General features: G+C 37.5%; 1 protein-coding gene across 1 annotated transcript in view; it reads left to right on the top strand.

Annotated features, from left to right (window-relative positions):
- Positions 1–26,790, top strand: part of LOC122789817 (two pore calcium channel protein 1-like) — a 2,103,677-nt gene that overhangs the window by 1,916,865 nt on the left and 160,022 nt on the right. Inside the window, exon 17 of the mRNA XM_044057259.1 lies at positions 13,789–13,902. Coding sequence (XP_043913194.1) covers positions 13,789–13,902 — 114 coding nt within the window. The remainder of the gene's footprint in view (positions 1–13,788; positions 13,903–26,790) is intronic.

The raw sequence follows: 26,790 nt of genomic DNA, 5'->3' as shown, positions 1-26,790 counted from the left end.
GATTTAGCGAACATTCAATATAATTTCTACAAAGATCATCATTATGAAAAAATATTTTCTATGGAAAATATTTAAGTAGTCTATTACAGAACTATCCATAGGCTCCTGTACTAACATTGCCGTTAGCTGTTTTTTTAAACAATACTATTCTCACTTTGTCAAATTTTCTGAGATGCATTTCTACAAGATTCAGGGACAATTTTAGAAAATGTTTTTTCATTAGTGGTAAAGATTAAAGGGAGGTCTCAGTTTAGTTTCCATTTTGTCTCTAAATAAATATAAGGTAAATTTAAGTATAAATTTACTTTGCAAAGGTACACTGCAACTATCATATAAAAGTCAGACATTTCCACAAAAAATGTCTCCTGTAGTAAATGGTAACCGTTTTTTTTGAAATGTGTAGCCATGATGTTCACTGGGAAGAGAGAAGATGAACATTAGAATTTTGTTTTTGGTGACTTGCAGTATGTGGGTTTTGTGGTAAAAGTAGGGCATTTAGTGCTACGCAATATTCTAATTTTAGCAAAAGAATATTATAGTTTGCTAGGACCTCCAAACATCAGTCATTCTCCATGGCCTACTGATCAGTGCCATAGCTAGAGTTTGTGCTGCCTGGGGCTGTCTTTGAGTTTGCTGCCCCTCCCCCTCACAAAATCATGGTCAAATGCCCCCCCCCCCCCCCGCAGCCATTCCAGTGTCCCATTACTTGGCTGTTTCTCCCCATTTACCACAAACACTGTAATGTGCATACTGCTACAATTATTATTTGGATTTACTTTAAAACTTTTATTTTCCATTTTATAGCACAAACACCAATAGGCATCTGTTAAACAAAGCAATACAGTCTCACAATGTAAACAGACTTAGCATTAAAACTTCTCTGCCATTGAAACTCACATTCATTGAAACACGCATTCAAAGAAAATGGATCTGGGCAGTGGCGGATAAAGATTACCTTGGGCTGTTTTCAAATCATAGGCCTCTTACACACATTATTTAGGACTATGCAAACATACATGTGTTCTTTGATACACTTTTCTGATTGTATTAAATTATATTCATTATGTAATACAGCACATTTGTTAGAGTGCATTTTAAATTTATTGTTTTGAACGTTTTTCCAGTAAGCAATAAAACAAAATGTATGAACCAGTAATGATGACAAAACTGTCCAATTCATAACATTTCCATGATCCATCATACAAGTCTACTCAAACTTCTGTCATTGCAATCCACCAGTATCAGTAAATATGCACAATCTCTGCAGAAGTAAAAGTCATCTAAATAATTCCACATTAAAGAGATCTGTAACTAATGAAGAGGTTGCTGCTAGCAAACAACTTTATATTTCGTTGTTTCATCTACAGATAAAGTGCCTGTTGCCCATGAAAAAAAAATTCCCTATGTTACATTAAAAAATTATAAGCTAGTAATACTGCAATAGGGAATGGATGGCAAACTGATAACAGGTTCATAGTTACTAGGTGTCTCTGCCAAAGGATGACATTCTCAGGACTGCAGCATCCACCCTCTTTAAAAGTACAACATAGTACAGTATCAGCAATCGATATACATACTGTGGGAGTAGAACCCACAACCTTCAGCATGAAAAGCAAGTATACTACCTGTTGTGCTACTAACAACATCCACAGACTTGGTATAAGCGGCACTAAACTTCTCTTCCCTTGAAGAACTTTGCAGCAGAAGAAATCACAAATATTAAGAGAAAAACAGACCAAAAGTATGAGCCAAACATTCCAGATACTTTGTCAAACTTTGGACAGTTGAGAGCTATAGACATAACTCCTTGAATCACAAGTGGTGGTATGGGTAGAGAATTCAGGCTCTTGGCCCTTGTACCCGAGGTACACGGTTTGAGCCTGGGTAACCCTAACTACCAGTTATACCTAACTGGGGTATTTTACACACACACACACACACCAATTCAAATAAGACCCGCAAAGCACAACACTTGTACGTGTCTCGTTTCCAATGCAAATGACCTGCAAAGCACAACACTTGTACTTGTCTCATTTCCAGCACACTGCACCTGGCAAATGCTTGTCTTATTGGGCAATTCACACTAAAATGCTTGTCTCATTGAGCAATTCCAGCACACAATGCAAAATAAATCAACTGCACATAAGGAACACTGCGGGCGGACATTAGACAGAATGTCTATGCGTGTGACCTTGAACCTGAAGAAAAACATTCTTAAAGTTGAACACAGCTGCTGCTAAATTATTTGCTAGTACACTAGTTCCTTTTGTTTTCTTTTTTCTCCTTACCTGGAGGAGCCGGGGAAATTCTGCTGCTGCTGCTTGTTGCACTGTGAAACAGATGGCCAGGGTGTTCTTGCCAACTCTAATTAAAAATAAAAAGCACCGTTGCTGCTGTCTTAGCTGTAGTCCAGTCGCGACTTTCTCTAAACTGAATCTGGAACTTGAAGGAAGCTTAGCTGCTGCAGACCTGCAGTCTGTCTGAGACAGATGCACACTACTTTCACACATGTTGCTGCTCTCCATAAACATAAAGTGCAGTGAGTGAGTCAGTCAGTAGTCACACCCCTCTAACCCTCAGCAGAATTCTGACAGGCTGCTCATGAAGCTGACATCATCGCGCACTCCTCTGCATGTGTTGACATCAGCAGAAAAGTGCCGGAAAAAAAGCCGGGAAATTCAGGAATAAAGGGGGCCACTTGGGAATTCATGGCACCCCAATTTGGACCTCAAAATCATTAAATGCAGAGGATTTTGGTACAGTTGAGAGGTATGCTCTCATCTTTAAAACCTGACAAGTTTTTTAAATGTGCTTTTCCAGTTTTTGTGTTGCATGCATATACTAATGTTTGGCAGGCTGATCTTTTGTACAGTTTTTTCTTATCTCCATTTCAATATATGTCACATTTTTTCATGGCTTTGTTTCAATGAAACCTTCAAAAAAAAAATAAGTACAAAACATCCCCATCCCCTACTAACTTGAAACAAATGCATCGAACTGTGTACCTCCTCAAAACATGACATGTAACTCTCCATAAGGGAAAAATTGCCCCAAACTGGTGGATAGACCTATAGGCATTATCTAACCTAACATTAAGGTTGTCCATGCTAAAGTGCATGCTACAGCCTGTGCTCCCACTTAAACTGAGTGCTGTCTGCTCTTTTCTTAATTTTCTTCCCATCCTACATATGAAAAATTGTGTGTATAGTTTCAGAGAACATAAATGTTAGCCCTAAGAAAAAGTGCACTGTCTTTAAATATAATTGGACTGTATGATGTTCTATTAATTGCACTAATATGAGATTGTTACCTCTTATTCACTTCCCATAGTTTCAAACTTTTTTTTTTCACTGAACTGCTTGCCAGTGCATTTCTCTCAGCAAAAAATATTCTGAATTCTCAAGTGTAAGTGCTTGCAGCTGCAGACACCTTCTCTCCCTGGAAATGTACTCGGCAATGTGTCTTTGCAAATTTCACTCAGATAAGAATGCACAGCTGGGTAAACCAAAGGTAGTAATCTAGACATTCACCCTTGTAAAATAAAAAGAGTAAAAATCTTGATTCTAGATATAATCAGTGCACTTTTACACCCCACCCCCAACCCAGCAGCCTAAGGTGACAGCATATGAACATTAAACTTGCCTTTGTTCATCCTTTTTTCTCTTGTTAAACTGTACTACGTATGTTTCTTACAATGAAAAAAAATAATTATTAATTTTTAACACATACAACACTCTCTGAAAAGACTGATTCTATCCACATTTAACTCATTCCGTCCAGTACAGCTCTTTTGTGTGTGTACCTTTAACTCCCAATGAGTGTAACTTTAGCCTTTAAAAAATGAAGTCATCACCTTACAGTTCTAACTGCTCATTGACAGAGGTCAAATATCAATACAATTGTGTTTGCCTTCATATATGCTTTAAGATAAAATATTCTGATACGTTGTATGCAGCATGGTTTTGAAATTATTAATGCAGATATGAACAAACAATATTTGATGTCTAGATGCACAGTAGGAGGTAACTGCAGAAACACCTGGAAGCGCACTCAGCTGCAATGAATACCCATGACTACACACTACACAAAACTGCTTTACACTATATGACATGCTGTTTCTATCATGAAATGTTTTACACAAATACTAATAAGACCAAAAATTGCTATAGTTTTCCCCCTTTTAGTGTTTTTCTAAACATTAATGATAGAAAGCAGGGTATATGCTTTACAGTCTACCCACAAGTTTAACAATTTTGCCAAAAGTCCAGTGTTTTTCAGCCATTTTTTTCTTGCAAAATCATATTTCACAACTATGACAAGATGCTTTATAGTCTTCCATTAATTTACTAATTTTAGAGTTGCTCGTCATCTTCCTATCTCCATCTCCTAACATCAGACTTTAGTTCAAGTCCAAGGTACAGCTGATTCTTTTAGTCAACTATACTTTTTTCTCTGTCTTAAAAATGTCTTTTGGAACATTGAAAAAGTTTCACTGGCAAAGTCTCTCGATGAACCTTACCATCAGAAGCATAGTCCCCTTCTGCTTGATGGTTCACATTTTGTTGGATAAACTTTTTCCCCCTTCTGTATCTCACACCTTCCTCTCGACAGTCCCTGATTGCTGGGTAAATTTGCTTGTCTTCTGCCTGGTGTACAGTGAATTAATCCATCCATCCAGCCACAATGTCTTTTTCCCGTTTTTGCAAATGGACTTGGGGTATCATTTCAACAGTGACAATTGTCTAGAGCCAAGGTTTACACCTTTAGGTGGCTATTCCAGCCACGGTAGTTTATCCACAACACACATTTGAATGTGTACTCACACCTATGGCCAATTTAGAGTGTCCAGTCCACCTACTGCATGTCTTTGAAATGTAGCTGGAAATCAGAGCACTAGGACGAAACCCACGCCACCACAGGGAGGACAGGCAGACTCTGCACAGAAGGCATCTTAGCCGAGAATCAAACCGGGGAGCCTCTTGCTGTAAGGTGACAATGCTATCCAATGTGCCACTGACTGGTGGACAGCTGCAGTATCCTTATCTGACTTGGATTAAAAAAATGGAGTTAAAGATTTAGACTGAATCAATGGTGTAAAATGCAGTGTCAGAGTATCTGCAGCTTTAAACACTAATTTTCATACAGTCTCTTTTCTTCCACTTGTATAGGAACACTCCACCATCTCCAGTTTTTAATACTTTGCCCTTCTGCCACAATTTTGTCAGGATCAACTCTTTCTGCTGGTATGCTTGCATCTTTACTAATATAGGTCTTGGCTGCTTTCTCCTGGCAAGATTTGGAGTGTACAGTTGATGTGCTCTTTCAGTTAACAAATACTGCTGTGGAACACTAGTTTAGTTACTTATTTACACTTTCATAAAATTAATACTAGCCTGTTCCTTCCAGTTTCTCTGGTACACACTCTATCTTCCAACTCAACTATTTTTTTAAACAGTTCTTGATAAACCACTTATTTAGCCAACTTTTTCTTCATGTCATCCTCTGATTTTTGTGGTGTTATCACTTCATCTAAATGACTAGTTAAACGTTCTTCTGTTTTTTCCAGTGAATTGATATATTCTGTCACTCGTCTCTCTACACATAAAAGACAAGCAGGTGGGATGGTTTGTTTAAGATCCTTTATTATGTAGAAACACATCAGGATGGATAGCAGTGTCAGTAAATATAAATGAACTAATAATCAGACAGAGCTTACACACATACATGCTGACATCTCAACAGCTTACTACAAAATGGGAGTTAGGATTGCACTGCTCAGTATATATACACTTGTACAAGCCCTTGGATAGGTTCTTAAAGAGACATACACACATTGATCTACATCCTCCCTCTTAAAAATATTGCCCTTTATCAAAATAACATTGCAATTAGACATGTATCAGTAAAGATATTCAGAAACAAACATAACGTTCATGTCCAAGCTGCCGTGTATCTGGAACATGAACTGGAGATGCGGCCGGATCTTGTTATATAACAGTCGGGGCTGGTTTTAGCAACAGGGACAGTCTTCAGTGAACAGCTCTTATCAGGAACTTTGAGATTCATCATAGGAATGGGGATACTATTTGGAACTTCCACTGGAACTGGAACACTGGATAACTCACTCTGAGCTAAAGAGTCCTTTTCACAGGCTGTATGCTGTGGTACGGGTTTGGACACTGGTATCAAATGCTTCCAATTTTACCTGAATTCTGCTTCTTGTGATTCCACAATCTATGATCTCAGCTCTGGACAGATATTCATGACACCAATCTGATCATAACCTCTAGATGTTTGCATTCTTACTACTTCTCCCTCTCATAATAAATTGAGCAGTCTGCTGGTTTTATTGCAGTAGGACTTCAGGGTTAAACGGTTCTTCAGTGGATTGGCTTTCATTGACCTGTTCTTGACACATGGAACCAACAGTTGACTACTGATGTGGGTAATGTGGTTCTGGTTTGTCTTGACAGAAGTCTCTGAGCAGGTGAACCAAGATGTTTATCACTGGGAATATTTCTGAGATTCAAGAGATTTAGGAAAACATCGCTATTGTCTCGTTTTGACTTCTCTAGTAACTGCTTTGCACTATGAACTGCACGGTCTGCCAAACCATTGGACTGAGGATACTCTGGGCTACTCATGACATGAGTAAAGTCCCACACTGCTGCAAATCTTTTGAACTTTTGGTTTGTAAACCGTGTGCCATTATCAGAAATAACTTTGTTTGGAGATCCATGTACTGCAAAATGACACTTAATCTTAGTAATAACAGTAGTGGATGCTAGATTGGGAAGTAGATCAATCTTGAACCAATTACAATAAGAGTCTACTAATACCAAATAATGTTGACCATTCTACTTGAAAATGTCAGTAGCTGCTGTCGACCAAGATAGTTCAGGAATGTGGTTTAGCTGAAGTCGTTCTTTTCTGTTGATGTGGCTTTGTACTATTACACAAAGAACAAGATGAAACTACTCTCTCAATATCTTGTAACATGGAAGGCCAAAATACCAGTCCTCTCTCTCCTTTCTTTTGGTAGAGTCTGCACCTGGATGACATCAATGTTAGTGATGTACTCTTGCTGCAGAATTGTGGAACAATAACATTAGGACCTTTCATGACAATACCATTGTCTGACAAAATCTCATCTCTGTATGGAAAATAAGGTTGCACTTCTGGAGGTAAACTAGATTACTTTGACGGCCATCCTTCTCTGAGGAAGTAGTTGAGCTTTTATAAAACTGGATCTGCGGCTGTGTGATCTCTGAGTTCATCAAGACATGTGGAAGAAATATTTCTCACCTCCATGACTCCAAAATCAGATCTCTCATTCTCATGCTGTTCAGTGGTACTTCTAGGTGATCAGGATAACTTATCAGCAAGATAAAGAAGTTTGCCTTTCTTGTAGATAAGGTTGAAATTATACTTTTGCAATCTCAGCATCATGTGTTGCAGTCTGGCTGGAGTTGTATGTGTAGGCTTTCTCAAAATAGTAGATAGAGGTTGGTGATCTCTTTCAGTCTGGATAGGTCTGCCATACACATAGTCATGGAACTTGGAACATGCAAACATAATTGCCAAAAGCTCTTTCTCTATCTGAGCATACTGCATTTCAGCTTGGTTAAGAGTTCTGGATGCATAAGCAACAGGTTGACCCTCTTGTAGAATGACTGTGCCAAGACCAAATTTTGAAGCATGACATGGAAGAGTAACTGGCTTGTGGATGTCAAAGTATCTGAGAGTAGGTGGACTTGCAATTCTGTTTCAGGACATCAAATGCTCTCTGGTGTTCTAACCAAGACCAAGATGCATCTTTTCATGCTAGCTCTCTGAGTGGTGCTGATATTTGCCTAGGTAGTTAACCATGCCAAAAAAAGTTGCAGGGCTTGAACATTGTTTGGAGCTGGCATGTCGAGAATGGCTGTTTGCTTAGAAGGGTTAGGTCATAAGCCTGAACTGGTGAATAAATGACCAACATAAGTGACTTCTCATAGCCTGAATTTGCATTTCTGTGGATTGAGTTTAAGATTCACTAGACGTGCCCTTTCCAGAACTGTCCTGAGGTTTCTGTCATGCTCAGCTTCATAAATACCTCCTACTAGTATATCTAATATAATAGCACAAGGATACACAGAAAAATTTGATTCATTGCACGTTAAAAGACTTCACTTGCAGAATTTATCCTAAATGGCATTCTCAGAAATCTGTACCTTCCAAATGGAGTACTGAAACTAGTGAACAACGAAGATTTCTTGTCAAGCAAAATTTACCAAATTGAACTCTTTGCATCTAAGACAGAAAAAACAATGGCATTTGGCATGAGAGCTGCAACTTCTTTGACTGTGCACATAGGATGATGAGGTCTTTTTACTGTCTTGTTCAGATCTTGTGAGTCAATACATATTCTGATGTCATCTGACCTTTTCTTATGAGCGACCACCATGGAAGATAACCACTCAGTTCTGTGACTGGACAAATCACACCTTGTTGCACAATCTTGTCCAGTTCGGCTTTGACTCTCATCTGCATAGCTATTGGAACTTTTCTGGCTGGCCTGACAACCATTTGCTTCTTGTTTTTATAGCTTTAATTTTTCATCTGTTAGATTTTCCTATGGTTTTACATAGCAATGTTTTATCATTACATTCTTGTACCATACTTTTCTATCTTTTTCTGTAGCATCAATTTTTATTTTTCACAAAAATATTTTTTTCTTGATAACATATTTCTTCATTTAATACACTCTTTTTCTCTTTTACTGTTTTTTGCCATACCCCAGAATTTATCATACATGTATTTATACAGTTTTACCACTAATTTCTCATCTCTTTTATTTATCCACTTTAGCACTTTGTACAAATTTAATGAAGCACCGTATACCATTGGGTTAATTAACCCCAAGCCTCCTTCTTTATTTACATTAAAAACTCCTATTTTTAGTAGGTTTAATCTAGAACCCCTTATAAGTGAAAATCATATCTGCAATAATTCCTTTTCAGATGCTGTTGGCAACATAAATACACTTAAGTATGCTATTTTCCCCATCAATACTGAATTTATCAGATAAGCTTTTTTTCTGAATGATAATTTATATGTTCTCCAGAAAAGATATGTTTGCTTTATTTCTTCTGTTGTTTATCCCATTGAATTCTACTTGCATCTTTATTCCCAAATGTTATATCTAACACAAAATTTCATTCATTGTAAAATATATACCCCCAATCTTCACCCAAACCTTTACTTTTCTGTTTAGTTAAAGCCATCCCTGTCATCTCTAGACACTCATTTGTGTAAATTATTACTTCTTTCATCCTTCCTTCATTGTGTGATTTATCTTATATACTATCACATTCATAACTAATGCAAAGAGTATACAACTCATTGGACATCCCTGTTTTACACCACTTTTCATATGTACCTCATAGCTTACCCAGCCATTTACAAGTATTTTTACTTTATTATTACTATACACTGACATACATAATTTCCTAACTTTCTCACTTATATTATATTCTTTCATTACATTATTATCCATTAAGAATTCATCCACTTGTGTAATATGCCTTATTAAGGTGTCCTATTATGATTTTCGCTTTTTCTTTTGTGTTCATAATATCATTCACAATTTGTCTAACAATCATTAATAATTCATCTTCCCCTTTGTACTGTATATGCTATCTTCGATAATATTTTCCATTTTAGTTTCAAGTTCCTCTTGTATTGTTTTCATAAAGATTTTATAATCATTATTATTCAGTACTATTTGCCTCTATTTTTTTTCTTCAGTCTTCCTTCTTCCTTATGAACTTAAGTATTCTGCTGCATAATTCTATATACATAAAACATTCATTTAACCATTTATTCAAAATCTTTTTTTTTGCCAGACCCTTACATTTTTATACATTTCATATCTATTCCTTTTGGCCCTGCAGCCAAATATATATTTACTTGTCCTAATACTTTGGCTAGCTCATTTAAATAAATTTATTTTTCCAGTTCTTTAAAGAAATCTCCTTTTCCAATACTTTATTCTCTTTTTCTGTTAGCTTTTCTTCTTTCTGGGTTTTTCCACTACCTTGCACAGATTGTACTATGCTATTCATAATCGTTTCCTGAGTTCTTTCTTTTTCTCTTTTTACATTTTTTATTTCTGCCATTATACTACCATCTCCCTTTACCAATCTGCTTAAGTAGCTCAGTACTACGTCTCTTTTTCCTTGTAAAAAATATATTTGCTTATATAACAATTTTTGTATTTTTTCTTGATTTTTTTCATATAATTATATTTCTTTGTCAAAGTACTTTCTATCATTATGTTCTAAATCTTCCGATGCATTGTTATATGTTTTATATTTTTCTTTCTCTACTTTTCTCACATCATATTGCCACTGTAAAAATATTTTTTATATTTTTCCTTAAATATCATCCACCTTTCAGACCAATTTTTATAAAATGTTCTCATAGTAATATGATCTTTCCATAACTGTATTACTGATTTCTTCTTCATTCCATGCTTTCTTGTTTATCTTTTTTATTCTTTGCCTATTTTTATATTTTCCCTTGTTTTCTTTTATCTCTAGCCATATTGCAGGATGATCAGAAAAATCCTGTTTCAGCTACCTCCCCATTTCCTATAACTAAACCTTCTGATACTATCAAATAATTTATTTCAATTCTGTACATGCCTCTTTTGTAAGTCCATTAATTTTTGTCCCAAAGTTTAACTTACCACATCTTATAACTTCTAACATTTTATATAATTTTTATACTTGCTTCTTAAATCATAGTTAGTTTCCTGTCATAAAATTCACATTTATCATTACATAGTCTAAAATATGATGAAATAAGCTTTCCCTTTCTTTACAGTTAGTACAAGCAAAAATTGCTATAATTCTATATACTTGTGCTTTCCATTTTAAATCTGCAGTGGTTAATCTTGGCATTTTGCTAAAGTTACATCTTGGGTTCATAGGTGTTTACTAGGTTAGTGACCACAAGGGCCTTGTTAAGCCTAGCCATACATCCCAAATCTCTGACGAGTACTGATGCACTTGATAAGTGAAAGCATGGGCCTGGGAGATGAACCATTTACAGGTTACCTGTTTGCAACCAAGACATATGTGCCAAACCAGGGATGAATTTCTGTTTTTCCATCCAATTGACCAAGTCATACTTCAGTTGGATTAAGGAGGAACTCTGCGTCACATGGATGGGGAGCCTGTTCCATAGATGGGGTAGTCTCTGGGATACATACCTGTCTCTCCAGCAGGTCCTATTTATATCACAGGCAATATTTAAGTCTTTAGAATGGGTAATTCTGGTACTGTTTGTTTTGTGGCTATGCAGGAGGTCCATCAGAGTGGGTGGGGCTTTGAGAATGCCCTGTATGCCAGGCATAGATCTCCCCTCAAAAGCGTATAGGAAACAGAATACAGGGATAAGGCCTTGAAGCAGGCTGCATAGGACATATTACGTATGCCCGTATTCTTTTAGTGAGGAACCTCTGTGGACATTCCAGTTGTTAGATATGCCTGGTTAGATACATGCCAAAGGGTGCACTGTACACAATGATAGGTCTGATGAATGCCGAATACACTGGAACGATGACTTCCTTAGACTTAGATGACATACCTTTGTTTATAAGTTGCGCAACATAGAATGCTTTCCTCACCACTTTAGACACGTGATGATCAAAGGCTAGATTACTATCTGTGTGTGTCCCCAAGTCCCTAACTACTGGGTCAATTCTTTACTATATTTCTGCAGAATACAGCTATTCCAGAACATCTCTCATTTCCCAAACTCAAAATTATCTTTCCTACCCATAGTTTCTCTGTTTGTAATCTTTCTTCATTTGTTAGAAATCTTGTGTTTTCTAATATAATTACATCTACATCACATGTATTGCACCACTTTGAAATTCCTGTTCTTCTTACTGTATTTTAATACTGTTCACATTGATAGAAAGCACTCTAAAATTTTCACTTCCCCCTTTCCTTAGATTCGTGATTTCCCAAGTTCATAGCTAATTACTAGGCTAGCTTTCTTAACAGGTAATTGTAAGCCTAACCAATTTCCTTCCCATAGGTGAGAATCAAACACTGTACCCTGTGTTTGTGAGTCAAAAACTTTAACCATTATACCAAGCCTCAGTCTTTAACTGTATGTATTCTTTTTAATCCATTTCCTTTCTTTTTTCTTTTGTATTTATCCCTTTAAATTTTCTTTTTTTTTTCTTTTACCCTTTTACCAGTAGAATTCTTTTTTTCCTTTTACTTCCTTCCAGTCTGTATTCTTTGTCTCTTATTTCAGAACCTTCTTCTATATCTTCTTTATTATTTTTTTCTCAAGTAATTTTTCTTCTATTTCTACTACTTCTAAATTTTCTTCTCTTTGTTCATTTTCTGCTCTTCCTTTTTTCCTTACTGTTATTTTTTCATTTTTGCAATCCATCTGAAAAATATGTTACATTTATGACATTTAAGTGCATAATTTTTCATCATGTCCCATTTCCCCACAAATATATTTTCTTTTGTCACAATTACTTAAATGCCTTTGTTTTGTCTTGTGTTATCCCAAGTATTTTACAACACCCCTATTCCCCTACACATTTATCATGTTTGATATGTGTATACTTTTTTCTCGCTCAATTTTTATTACTATATTACAATCCCAGGCACTAGTCCATAAACCAGTTTTGTTGTAAACTTTTGCAGTGTCCAGTACCTCTTTACATAAAGCTTTTGAATGTCCTTTCAAAGTCGCTCTTTCTACCTCTGTTTGAAATTGTTCATGGATCTTCTTTTTTGTTTCTCTGTTAAATGCTTTCATCATGTAAAAATTCCATGGGTTACAGTCTTTCTTTTTCTCATATTCTGCATGAAAATTTTCCATTGATAAAAACAGTCTTAAATATAATGTCACAAAATGTCTTTTTGTTAGTAAGAATAAATGCTCTTCCCTAGTGCTTTTACCCCTGAAGGAGCTATTAAATTGTCCCTTACTTCATACCTGTCCATTTCTTTGTCTTCTTTACTTTGAATCCTTACCACATACTTCTGTGTTTCATTTTCTTCTGCCTTCATTTCAGCTACTCCACTTTTGCCTTCTTTTACTTTCTCTGCATATGTTTTCTTTTCCATATCACCACTATTCTTCAAGATTATCTCTGCATCCTCATTTTGTATTTTCTTCATAATGTCTTCCCAAGAAACATGTCCTTCATTTTCCATTTTCTGGCACACTGTGCACCACCATTTCATTAGTAAATCAGCCTCAACCCACCTGACTGGAGGGTTATAATTATACACCCATCATTGACTGATTCATCTCCATCAAACAGGTTTCTTTGAGACATTTCCTCAGAACCCTGCTCACATTCTCTGGTCTCGATATTTGGTTCTCTCTAATTTATTTCAGTACCTTCTCTCTTCATCTGCCTCCTTACTTCTCCAGGCCATCTGTGCGCCTGGAACAGAAACAGAAAGTGCCCCTCCAAAATGGTTCCCACTGACAACAGTGACAAGTAGGAGCATTCCCTGATGCCCTGGCCAAATTTCCCTTAGTAGTATAAATATCACCTTGGGTCCCACATGAAAAGAGGCTACTTAGTTGGGACTAACATGGTGGAGAAAAGGATACATAAAGAAATATACAATTTATTATTATTATGCATTTGGTTAATTTGAAGTTTTATTGTTGTGACTGTACTGGCATTTTGAAGAATATGCTATCATACTTAAAAGCCTTTTAAAGTACTGAAAACTAAACTAAATCTTTTTTAAGCATTTTCATAGCATTTATCTTGGAAGCATTCTTTGTGGAATATTCATTGGACAGAAGTGAAGTAGAAACTACCATTGAGAAAAAAATCCAAGAACAAGGAGTTGGAATACCTGAGTAAGTATTCAGTACATTTTTCCATTTATAAGAAACTTGATTTTTTTGTGGGGGGAGGGGTGAGTTTATGCTGTAATAAGTAAGCTTCGTCATCTGCATGATTGCTGCAGTTTCAGCTGTTTTTTTTTTTTTAATTTTTATTTATTTTATATCTTTCTAACTAGATTTGTCTCAATTTGTTTATGTGCGTTACTACTGCTTTATTCATTTTCCTACATGTTGGTGATTAAAAACACAAGGGACCTAAGCACGCACCTCTGGCAGTGTAAATGAGTGCACATTTAACTTGTGTTGAAATTAAGATTCAGGTGATGTAATATTCGGTGCACTTAGAGCAAACAATGTATCAGCTCTGCATTCCAGTAAGTTTAAAGTATTGTTTAACATTTGCTCCACCGTGTCTGGAAGTTAAAATTGTGCTGTTTAAAGTGAAAAAAACAACATAGTGTAATTAAGTCTCTTACCAAAAGTGTGACCTTTATAGGCCAAAGTTCTTTGTAGTCATCACTTATGCCAGCTAATTTCAAGAAAGCCTATGCCTGCAATAATCCTGGTATGCATTTCTGCCATTTTTAGCCTTTTGAGTTGTTTGTTCAGTGTTCTGACCACTTGGAAAAATCTGAAGCATAGTCCCTTAGCTTCTTTTGATCACCTAGATGTCTGTTTGTGATGCTACTAATAAATTGATAAACTTGGTGGCCTACAGTAATGGCCTTCAGAGTGTTGCCTAAATTGTTGTAGACAGCCAAATACATTGAAATATAACATCATGCATTTTAAATATTTACAGCTTAAATTGTTTTCTAGAGCCTAGAGGATAAAGAACATTTCACTTACATTCAGCATTCGCCATTGACTGATTTGACCAAAGGAAGGGTAATCCCACTTTGAGGTTGGTGGATATACTCCATTAGTCTTGATTCTGCTGATGGGAAGGTCTTTAATGATGTCATGCTTCTGCAGTCACTTTACCCCACCATTTGCTGAGGCCCTGTCATCTGTAAGTTGATAAATGGGATGGAGAAGATAGTGGTCTACATAAGGCACAAGAGGTGCAGATTGTCCATGTTAACTCTCACCTCTGCCAAATCAGAACACAGACTTGAAAACTGATGTGGGACACAGGATCTGAAGTTTGATTATTCTGTCAAAAAATAATTACTAGACTTTCAGTATTTTTGGGGAGTATCCAACTCCATCCTGATAAAGGAAAATCCACTGAACATAGACCACAGATAATGTCTTTTATATTAACAATACTTTCGTAGCCTGAAACTAGTGAAGGATCCAAGCAAAAGCTGTTGCCAGGCATCAGTCATTAAGGTACAGGAAGACAAGGAGTACCTTCTCCTGCAAGTGCTCTGCCACCAAGGTATGTAGTTTTGTAACCATGATAGACACAGAGGCTAATGGAAACACCTTGTACTGAAAATGAAGACCTTCCTTTGAGGATCCCAAACATGTTTGTGACAAAAGGCATCCTTTATGTGCATCAGGACCATGCAGCTACCTTGTGGCAAGAGAACATAACTGCCTAGAGAGTCATTAGCTGATTGTCATACCAGATGTGTTACTCAAGGATAAGATTAGTAAATATTCATTTGAATTACTTTGGTCTCTTGTAAGAGTTCTAAGGAGACTATGTATTCATTGAATGAAAATGTCTTATATAAGGACCTGAAAGCTTCAAGATTTGGTCAGAAATCACATGTAGTTTCCAGTGGCCTTTGGTGGTGGTTCTCCTAGCTGAGTCAAACTTGAACAGGCCTCCAGTGGGCATTCCTGAATGGTAGTCAACACTTTTGTGATTATGCTGCAGAGTTAGTTCCTTAGAAGACTTTGCTACTGGAGCCTGGGGGAGAGAGGGCATCATGTCTCACTCATCATATTACAATGGAGGTGCTTTCCTGGGAAACTGGGCTGCAATGGAGAAATGAAAGGGGTCCTAACGGAGAGATTAAATCAACAAGAAAAGAAGAGAAGTACTGCTACTGATTTCATCCTCAAATATTTGTGACCATGTTCATGTGGTAGACCTCATTCTCTCCAGCACAGCTCTTTTGAATGTGTGCTATTAACTTCCAGTGGGTGTGGCTTGAACTTTAAAAAAATGAAGTTATCACCGTACAGTTCAAACAAATATTCATATCTCTGGAACCAAAAGTGTTACTAGAAAACTGTAAATGGAAAACTATTCAGGATAAAGTAATCTTTACATTGGTGGCATTCATTCAGTTTGTTGCTTTAAACTGTATTTTATAAGCCAAAATATAGGCAGTGAATATTAATTTTGTAATGTTGTATAAACAGCTTATGATATCTCCGTAACCATTCAAGCAGGACGCATGCTGCCAGTAGAGTTTTCTTCATACAGCTTTGAGCTTTCACATGAGGCTATGCAGTTCTGTCTGTGTTACCTGAATGTTGAGAAAGCTAATAAAATATGAAAGTTATTACAATACAAATAAACAATGCAAAAGTAGTATTCAATATCTCTTTAGCTGCATTAGACAGAGGTCAAATATAAATACAACTGTATTTGCCATCCTGTATTCTTTAAGATGAAATCTTCTGATACCTTGTATGTAGCATGGTTTTGGAATTATTAATGCAAATATGAACAAGCAAGATTTGACATTTAGAGGCATCAGTAGGAGTTAATTGTAGAAACGCCTGGAGGCGCACTTGGCTGTAACTGTTATAGAAGTCTGAACATCTCTCTCCAAAGTGTGTGATGGGTAGCATATCAAGGAGAACTTTAGAAAGGAGAAGGCTCATTATCCCTACCCATGGCCTATAGTCACCATCATAGGGAGAATGGGCAATCTCAGCAGTATACCCATAGTTGGTACATGCTACATGTAGCACTTTAAGTATTGTGAAGTCTGTACTGGTTTTACTGTAGTGTCAGACCATGCTTATTATAAACACATTTCCAATTCTGTGGGGATATGTCCTACCCACTCTCAGCCAAAATACTTGTATTCAATGTTATAAACATTTCTGTTGGCCTGTCTAGTTTCTTCAGCTTATGAGGTGTAGCTCATAAGTCTTCCTTGGCCCAGTGAGAAATGATGATAACAGGATCTCCACTTCAAAGTTCAGCTACTGAGCCTTCACTGGAGGGGGACAGAACAGCTCACTTCAGAATAGTAGGCTGGTTATGGTACAGCTGCAGATGCTTACACACAGGATGAGTGGTACTGCAGCTTCAGTACTCAAAGTGGTTGCCTAGTGATACCCTACTTGCATTTCTCATTGTGAGCTGAATATGGGTATACGCTTGATCTGTTGCTTTCTGATACAGGCAGCATGCAAGGAACTAGAGACCATTGCAGAATATATTCTAGAAAAAAAAGCTTTAAGCTGATTCTTGACTTTTCAGTCATTTACTTTTTCACATCTGTGCAGTTCTCACGTGGTTCATTAAGAAATCTTCGTACTAGTCACCATTTTTTCCAAACTCCTTTGTGATTTGTTTGGTTCTGAATAAGTCCCAAAAGGAGTCTGCTTAATCAATCAACAGTGTTTCCCTCTCTGGTGCTACAAAGTGTTACAGAAGACAAACTTCACAATAGTCTTCTCAGTAGCTTTGACTACTGCTCAAGGAGCTTTTCGCAAGACAGTTTCTCAGCCCACCTTGGTTCTGATACAGTACATTACCTTCATTTTAATGGAATTGAATTGTCCTCAGTGTTTTTTTCTGCCAATGAAGAAAAGCCTTCATAGCGTTGGAGTGAGATCAGAAATGGCTACAGGCCTTGACGGTAAACACCTTCTTCACAGTCCCAGTGATTTGCATCCTTATGACATGTTCCAATACACAGTAATATGTCAGTGGTTGCAGAGTCACCATGTTCTCATGGATCTATTGTTGGAGTCAGATCCTTGTCACTTTGCCTAGGTGGACTATTCCTGTGAATCTGAACAAGTGCTCCCCTTACTGTTGCTGACCTTATCAGTAGTTCTATTGATAGATGCTTGTCTGGCATGCTGTGGAGCCCACCAGGCATTATTGCTTATGCAAAGCAAATTAAACCAATTTGAGAATGAATTGAACTTAAACTTCCTCAAGCTGAGAGAGGTCTTGCTTTTCTATCAGTTAAAACCCAGGCCCTTCCTGGTAAGGTCAAGCAGCCAGTCTAGGGGTGTTAGCTAAACAAATAAAGTTAACACATTTATAGCAGTAGCAGTTTAGGTCTGACTCTTGCCAACAAACTGTGTGATTATTTTTAAGATGATGGTTCACATCCTAGTAGAAATGAACATCAGAGCAGACTCGTTGAATCACAGTTCCAGATCCTCTTCTGGAGCTGAAGATTAGTAATTCCTACATCCACAAAAGTCTTTTGGGTGTGGGACATCCGAAAGAGCCTTTTGTCAGTCACTATTGAGAATATAATGCTGTCCTGGTTCTGCTTCTTGCAACATGTCAAAATGAACTAGTTAGTGGATATGTTCTGTGAAGAGTGGAAGGGAATGCCTCTGTAAGCTTTTCCATGGTTTCCTTTGGTTTCACAACTGATAGTTTAGTTCAGAGAAGAAAGGCCAAGAATCATTCCCATCATTTTATGGTGGCCAGGACGAAGATATGGTTTAGGATGGTCAAGTTCCTAGATGTTTGGGATATATTTCTTATCTGAATCAAGGATGTCCCCATTAGGTGGAGAAATGGCCACCTTGCATATCAGGGCCTCACTGCTCCAGCAGATCTGTTTATCCTGCTAGACTCACAGCTTTGATCTTAGAAGTCTTGGAGGCCGCCAGAAGGCCTCACTAGACATATATACATTGCTAAGTGGAAAAAGCTTTCATTTGAGTGGAGAAGTGCATACTTCCCGTGACAGTAATTGAACCTGTGGAGTTGTTTGCTGTATCTTAGAAAATTGTTCTATTTGGGTCCAAGTTATAACGACATCATGGTGAAGGTCTTTGGCATCTTAAGTGTATCATGACCTTGTTGGCAAGCAAAACTATAGCTTATCAGAGACTAGTCAATAAATTTTAGATGGTGGTGCTTCATCTTCATCCACAAATGGAAACTATTTTCATCCTCAGGACTTGACTTTCTTGTCAACTGTGCTTGTCTGTCTGCTATTTAAAATACCTGCTTGACATTATTTTGGGTGATCATTACCTTTTCAATGTGAATCTCTGAGCTTCAGGTTGTTACTTGCATAGAGTCATACTTGATATTTCATAATGACTGGGTTTCACCTTAGGATTAGCCCATGCTTCCTCTCAGAAATAATTTTGGATCTGTGGTATAATCAGTCCATTCATGTTCCTGTTTTCTTTTTTTTTCTGGTGGCAGAATCTAGTAGAGTGGCGTCCCTTCTTAAATTTGATGTGAAGTGCCAGTTCAGATATTACCTTGAAAGGATGCATAAACTGAGGAAGAGTAGCCTGTTTTGTTTCCTTTGCCCCATTTAAAGTTACAAAGCAGACAATATTCAGATGATTGTTAACTGTGTCACTGTTTTGTCATTGGTCTACCAGTCACTAATTGGCCAGTTGTCATGGGTCGCTTCCCAAGGATATTGCTGCTCCAGTGTCTGTTTTAGAAGTGTGTCCATTGCAGGCATCTGTGCCATAGCATTTAATAATCATGGCTTGCCTTCACCAGAGTTTATTGTTTCAGTGCCTGTTTCAGGAGCTGGTGGTCTTTTGGTACACCAGTTCTACAGGATTTGTTTTTTTTTTTTGTGCTCTGTCTTTATGGCTTTTCCAACTTTTTCCTCCCAGGGAGGTGTTCTTACTAACTGGCACAGGTTTATAATAGTATCTTTGTTGAGTCTGTATTTTTCAGATGTAGCTGGGGGTTTAAATAGTGATCATTGGATCAAACACATCCTACTAACTAGGCACAGTGACACTGTCTCATACTTGTGTAGGAACTAGAAACTGAAAAAATTGTGCTGAGAGGGTATTCAGGCGTTCAGTAGCTGGGAAAATCACCTGGTAAGTATTCCCATATCTTTAAATTTTTCTTGTGCACATCAACCTCATGTCCTTAGGGTTACTTAGTAGATAACCATGGCTAGATGAGGGATGGCAGATACTATTTCACAGGTTGTCTTGAAACAGCTGTCATTAGACACCCCTGAAACCCATGACCAATGGGGTCCCAGATTACCTATGACTGCATAGGTTCTCACAGTGACTCAGGTTGTTCATCAGCCATTCATTTGTCAGGTTAAAAAAATATTAATTTTATTAGTGCATAGTACTCAGATATAAACTTTTCTTTTATGCTTGATTTCTTAATCAGACAATAAATATTTATTGCATTCACTTTACCACAGCATGTATTATCATCCCATGATCAAGTTGAAAAAAAAAAAAACAGCCCTAACATATAGAGCAGCTTCATAAAATATGATTAATTTTAATGAAACCCACTTTTAAGAGCAATGTACCACTTCCCACTTTAATTGTAAGCTGTGTTATACTACTTTGTCCATACCACTTCAGACACAAATGAAGCACATTTTTGCAACAACAGAGTTTGTAGTAAAAATACTTTAAAATGACATCTAGTCTAACTCTTGGAGAATATTGAAAGTAATGATAAAAGCATTTAAACCCAAAAGTGTATTTTATGCTATATCCCAAGTATACCAAGCTTTGTAGTCAATAGTTCTTATTTTATGCTTGCAACAGTTTAGTAAAGTCAGATAGTTTAGATAGGAAATGGATACCATTAACAGCATGACCCAGTGTTTGCTGTACCAAAGGATTCAAAAATACTGAAAAGAGTCAAAGAAAAGATGGTGGATATTTCTCCAAGTGCTACAAGGGAATTATGGTCACTTTGCACATTTTCCTCCTGTCACCATCCATTATGTAGAATTTAGAAATGTGTGTGCGCCAAGGAACATCTTTATCTAATGTTCTGATTGTTAGGTTTGCATAAATCTATGATCATTCTCGCGATCTGGATTTTAAAGCAAATGGTAATACTTCCCCAAGACAATGGACAGTAAATGTATATTATTGTAGAGGAGACATGTTTGATAGGTGATTCCAGAGATAGTTGGGTTTATCTCTACAAACAGCTTCCATCAGCTTCCATCTGAACAATACAAGAACAATTATTTTTAAAATAATATAATTATTATAATAATAATATTTTAAAACCAGCCTCTGGAATTTCTTTTTTTGTTTGTTTTTAAACACCTTTATTAAGTTATCATTTAAGATATAGATACGTACATTACTAGACAAGAAAACAAACAATATTAGCATTTTTTCCATTTACATATATTATACATTACAGGTTTTCTTTCTTTGTACCAAAACTATTTCAGTCCAACATTACATAAATTAACCCAGTTCCTGCTTTCCCTTAGATATCTGTCCTACTCCTTGTTAACTTTGTTCTGCATGTATTGTTATTGTTCCCACAAATTCCATTTATTTCTGTGTAATTTTTTCCTTCCCATTTCTAAAGATCCCTCTTCCAGTTATGTTATCTATTTTACAATATCAGATACAGTTGCTTTAGATTTTGATTTCCATTTTCAGTAATTGCTTTTTTGGGAGTCAGCAGAATTAAACTTAATAAGGCCTTAATATGTCTAGGCAATTCAGATCGTGTCCCAGCTCAAAAGAATCATTTCCTTAGTTACAGACATTTGCTTCTGCAATATGTCTGGCAGAGTACTTTGTACAGATTTTTTTTTAATTTGCCAACTCATTACATACCCAGAAAACATGTTCTCAGTTACCGCTTTCTTCCCCATCACACCTTCAACATTTGCTGTCTACCTGAGGAAACATTTTTTGAAGTCTGCTTGGGGTATAAAATACATTTGTAAATACTTAGTTCCTTTGCCAGTTTTTCCTCCAGTAAATTCCATAAACTCCTTGTTTGTTTTCTGCAGCCCTTCTTGTAGTTATCCCTTTTGGCAAAATCTCCCTTGTTGGCTTAGTTCTTTGAGTACTTATTGAAAGTTTATGAATATAATACTCTGTGTGGTTGTCATTGTTCTCCATAAGGTTCTGCATCCAAAATCTCACTTTCTTCATATTTCTTTAATACCTCCTTATTTCATAATTCTGGAATTTCTAGAGGGATACATGGTAGTGATGATGAGAGGGACTAATTTGTGACATATGTCCTTGCACAATCGTTAACCTTGTACCTTCATAGTTTAATTATTAACTGTAGGCTAGTAAGCCAATCAGAAAACAGACTTGAAGAGTGACCGTAGTAAAGGCTTAAAGAGTTAACAGAGGAATCTGAGACATCTTAACGAAACTTTATTGACTCAATACTTTGGATGCCATTTGGAAGCTTATTTCAATGTTATGTAAAGATCACTGAAATAAATATCTGTTTCTTAACTGTTTGAAACATTGGAATTTTATGAGTGGCATTTGTAGCATGCAAGTGTCAAGCTGTCAGCTCTTTCAGGTCTCTGTAACAAGCTTAATTCATAGTTTCTTAGGCCTGCATGTGCTAAAATAATTTATCCATTATATGCCAATATAAGATAGAAAAAAAGATATCTTAATCTATAATGACAGGACATACATTTTACATACTGATTCTTTCAGTGAATTTTCTCAGACCCTATTCCAAGGACATTAAATTCCCTTTAGCGTACATGTAATAACAAAATGATAAGTTATGCACTATTACAGGCCCAATATGTGAAGTAAATAGATTTGTAAGAACATTAGGTGGCCTGATATTCATGCATGTACAAAAGACCCATCTTTTGTACAGTCACTTACTTCCAGTTGATTAGTATCCAGAACAATAGGTGTGGTAATACATGCAAAGTCAAAATACACAACTTTGCGTTTATTATTCAGATGTGTACCCTTGTCCTTAGACCACTGATAGATGGAGATTAAATAAATGTTGAATGACAAAAAAATCATCCTGATAAGTTTTACAGTTGCCCCAGTTTTAATATCATCTGCATACTTTACAATCCAGTGCTTGAGAGAAGCTGGAAAATTAAAAGACAAAGCAATCAAATGAAACAGTGCCAAGCACAGATCCCTGCTGTTCAGCAGAGTGAACAGAGCACTACAGTGGTACGCCTATAAGAGCAGACTCATTGCATTGTGTTGGTTAACCACAAATGGATCCAATTGATCAGAAATGGGTTAATGTCATGATCAGTAGACTACCAATGATAACTTGTGCGTGGTACAATGTCAAAGGCCATAGCAAGATCTAAAAATACAATAGCAACACTAAGAGCCATATCCCAAGCAATTCCCATAGGTTCATAAACTGAGTCTGACATAATATTAATCTTGTAAAGTAATTTACATCTTAATTTGTAGGCGCTGAGACAAGAGTCGGGCTCCCTAAAAAAAGAAATAGTCAGAACATTGACAGAAGTGGCGAACTTCATAACACCCATGCAAATGGATAATACAGTTACGACTGCTGAATCCTACAGAAATGCACTCTATAAGCACTTACACGAATGCATGGATCATGCTATCCCAAACAAAACCAAGAGGCTATCCTCCAAAAAAAAAGAAGCCAATCTGGTGGTCCCCTGCCATAAACAAATTCTACAACAGAAGGAAGAAACTGTTGCAAAAGAGAGTAAAATCCCATGAGTGGAGGAGCTCCCTGGTCAGCTTCAGTAAGAAGCTGAGATCCCTTATAAGATCTTCCAAAGCTAGCTTTGAAAACATAATCACCACTGATTCTAACGGCAATCACAAAGCATTCTATAGCTATGTCAAGAATCTCAATGGCGACTCCCAGATCTGCTCTGAGTTACAGCACAACGGCACGAAAATTACAGAACCAACTGATATTGCCAACATTCTGGCAGATAGGTTCACTGCTTACTTTACCCCCCTGCCCCCTCTCACCCCCTAAAGGGCCCATATCTATACAGGAAGAATGCAGAGTCCCTGTAATCACATCTATGCAGGTAAAAGCTGCACTCTCTAAAACCAAAAACACAGCATCCAATTGACCGTAACACATCCCAGGCTGAGTTTTACATGAATTTCAGAACAAACTGGTTCCCCACCTAAGCACCATGGTCAATCATAGTCTCACATCAGGCTTTGTGCCCGCTGAATGGTGCATAGCAACAGCTATCCCACTCCACAAAGGGGGAGCCACCACTGATCTTGGGAACTATCGCCCTATTAGCCTGACAAGCCTGGACTGCAAGGCCATGGAACATATCATCATGGAACTCATAAACAAAGACATTGGTAACCTCCAAACTCTGGACTCCACCCAGTTTGGGTTTGTGAAAGGCAGATCATGCCTTCTGAACCTGATTGACCTCTTTGAGGTAGTCACCAAAGCCGTAGATGAGGGTAAGGTGGTTCACACCACCTATCTTGACCTCGCCAAGGCTTTCGACACCATCCCCCATTCTGGAATTATAGCTAAACTCACTAAACTTGGTATAAATCCCTACGTCACAAGATGGGTTGCCAACTGGCTCACAGATAGAACACACACTGTAAGAGGTCGTTGTTCCCCTCTACTTGACACTCATTAGACCCATTATAGAGTACAATGCCCGTTTTGGAATGTACCTCACAAGACATCTGCAGCAGTTGGAAAGGTCACAGAAGTACCTCACAAAGAGGTTTACTGGCCTCAAACAGATGCTCTACACTGACTGTCTCAAAAAACTCCAGCTTTACTCTGTAGCATATCTCCTACTCCAAGGACATCTCTGCCTAACATATAAAGCTGTGTTAAACCCAGAGCTGTTGGACATGCTACACCTAAAGAAATCCCACTCCCTCCGAGCTACACGCTCTAGGGACCTAATCCTTGTCACTACAACAAACAAGGACATGCTGGAGGGATAGAGTCTTGTCCCAGTTACTTCCTATACTCTGGAACAAGGTATCCATCCATGTCAAGGAAAGTTCCTCATTAGCACTCTTCAAGAAAAAGCTTGATGAGTGGATGGGAAATAGGAAATACACCCCTGCTCGACAGGGGTACAGGAAATTAACTTTCATGGGTGGCGTAAGCCAGAGAACCTTGTTGGCTAGGCTTACTTATGCCCTTGAGCCGATAGCCTAGTACCTACCTATGAACCTATTAGATTTTAAGATGGAGCAAGTAGTGAGTGCTCTGAAACTAAAAAAAAAAAAAAAAACTTTTTGAGTTCTTAACCTCAAATTTAAAATTTCTGGCCTTGACATCAGAAAGACAGTAGAACAATAACGTATTTAAAAGATAAACATTTGGGTATGATGAAGAGGGACCCTAATGGTATGCTTGAATCTAAGTAGCATTATCAGGATTTGTACACTGAGTGGGGTAGGTGTAGTCTGGATTGAGGAGAGTTAATAGGATTTTTGTCAGGTATTAACTTGCTACCAGTTCCAACTGTCCAATGTTAAAAGAATATTACTGTTGACAAAGGGAATGGTGTGGAGCATGGCAAGACTGCTGGGTTAGGTGGGATCCCACTAGGGCTGCTACATTTGTTTTTTGGACTATTTAAAAATCAGAATGATTGTCTGATACTCCAGAAGATACTGTGCAAACTCCAGTATTACAGTGCCACCCGGTCAAGCTCAAGACTGGCAACAGATGATGATCAGCCTCCTACCAGTGTGCCCATTTATGTCACAAAATGAGCAAGTCAATTCTTCTTCTTCTTCGAGGATTAACTTAGACTTTAATATTAGTAGGGACACAGGACAATGTTGTCTGCACTGCCCCTTCCTGATTTTTTGCTTTTTGTAATTGAATCTCTGGCAGTTGAGGTATTCTGGCTATATCAGAAAGATGTAAACTGTCACTGAAGCTGATGACTTAATAGTTTATTCCACAGATCTGGATGGAGATTTGGACCTAGTGTTTAATGAAATTGATACAGTTGGCAGATTATCTGGCTATAAAATGCTAGTAGGAGAATGACAAGTTAAAATAAATTGCATTCCTGGCCCATTTTGGGGGAGTGGAGATAAATCAAGGTGTTTGAGGATTAAATTAGGCTTTTGTTTAAAAGACTGTGTAGATTGCATACATAATGAAATTCATCAGAAAACTCAGATACTTGTTAGTATGGAAGAATCTAATTCTTGACTTTTTTGCACAGGATCCAGGTGCTTTCGTGGTTTGTTCACCATTTGGTCTTGCATGCTTGCTAGGATGCTAGATTTAAAATGTTGAATATTCTACTTACAAAATGCCAGCTCAGAGGCACACGTGAATAAATCCTAATTATGACTCAGAAAACCCAGGTTCAAACAGCAGCTCAAATGCCTGTAGGAGATGTCAGGGAAGGATGGGAGTGAGTGTCCACCGCTGGCTGGCTCACAGCTTGGGTAAAACCTAGCAGTAGCACTAGGTGTTACACATGTGGAATTTGGGCCTAGTGAGCACATGTTTCCTAGTGCAGTCACAAAGTAAGGTGAGGGTATCCAGCATGCAGAACCATGCTTCCCTTGAGAAATTAAGTTTGATATTGCTTAAGAGAGCCACTGAAGGAGAAGTAGAGAGGTTAGGCCACCCTCAAGTAAGAGCAAGTTGGCCTGCTTCATACCACCCAACTCTCTCGGCTTGGAAACGGATGGGTGTATAGAGCTTCCTGCGCAGGAATGAATGGGCTCTCTGTTTTTTGCCTAGCATGGGGAATGCCCAGTTGCCCTTGTGGAATGAATGGGCCAGCTGGATGCAAGAAGAGAATCCATTGGGTAAAGCCTAGAAGATGGAGAATAAAAGATGTAGATGGAGTAATACTACTGTGGTGTGACTAGGCCACTTGTATTGCAAGTAGTTGCCAGTGCAAATCATGTAGGAGTGTTCCTGTAAGAGTATAGTTGCCTGTGGGTCCAGAACATTTGCAGATGCATAAGAGAGATGTGGCTAAATGTAAAAGGAACTGTGATAATATTACTTTATAAATGTGAGACATT

This window comes from Protopterus annectens, chromosome 1.part2 (assembly GCF_019279795.1).
Source record: "Protopterus annectens isolate FY-2018-M chromosome 1.part2, PAN1.0, whole genome shotgun sequence".
NCBI classification, from domain to species: domain Eukaryota; kingdom Metazoa; phylum Chordata; order Ceratodontiformes; family Protopteridae; genus Protopterus; species Protopterus annectens.
This window is presented reverse-complemented; position numbering and strand designations above follow the sequence as displayed.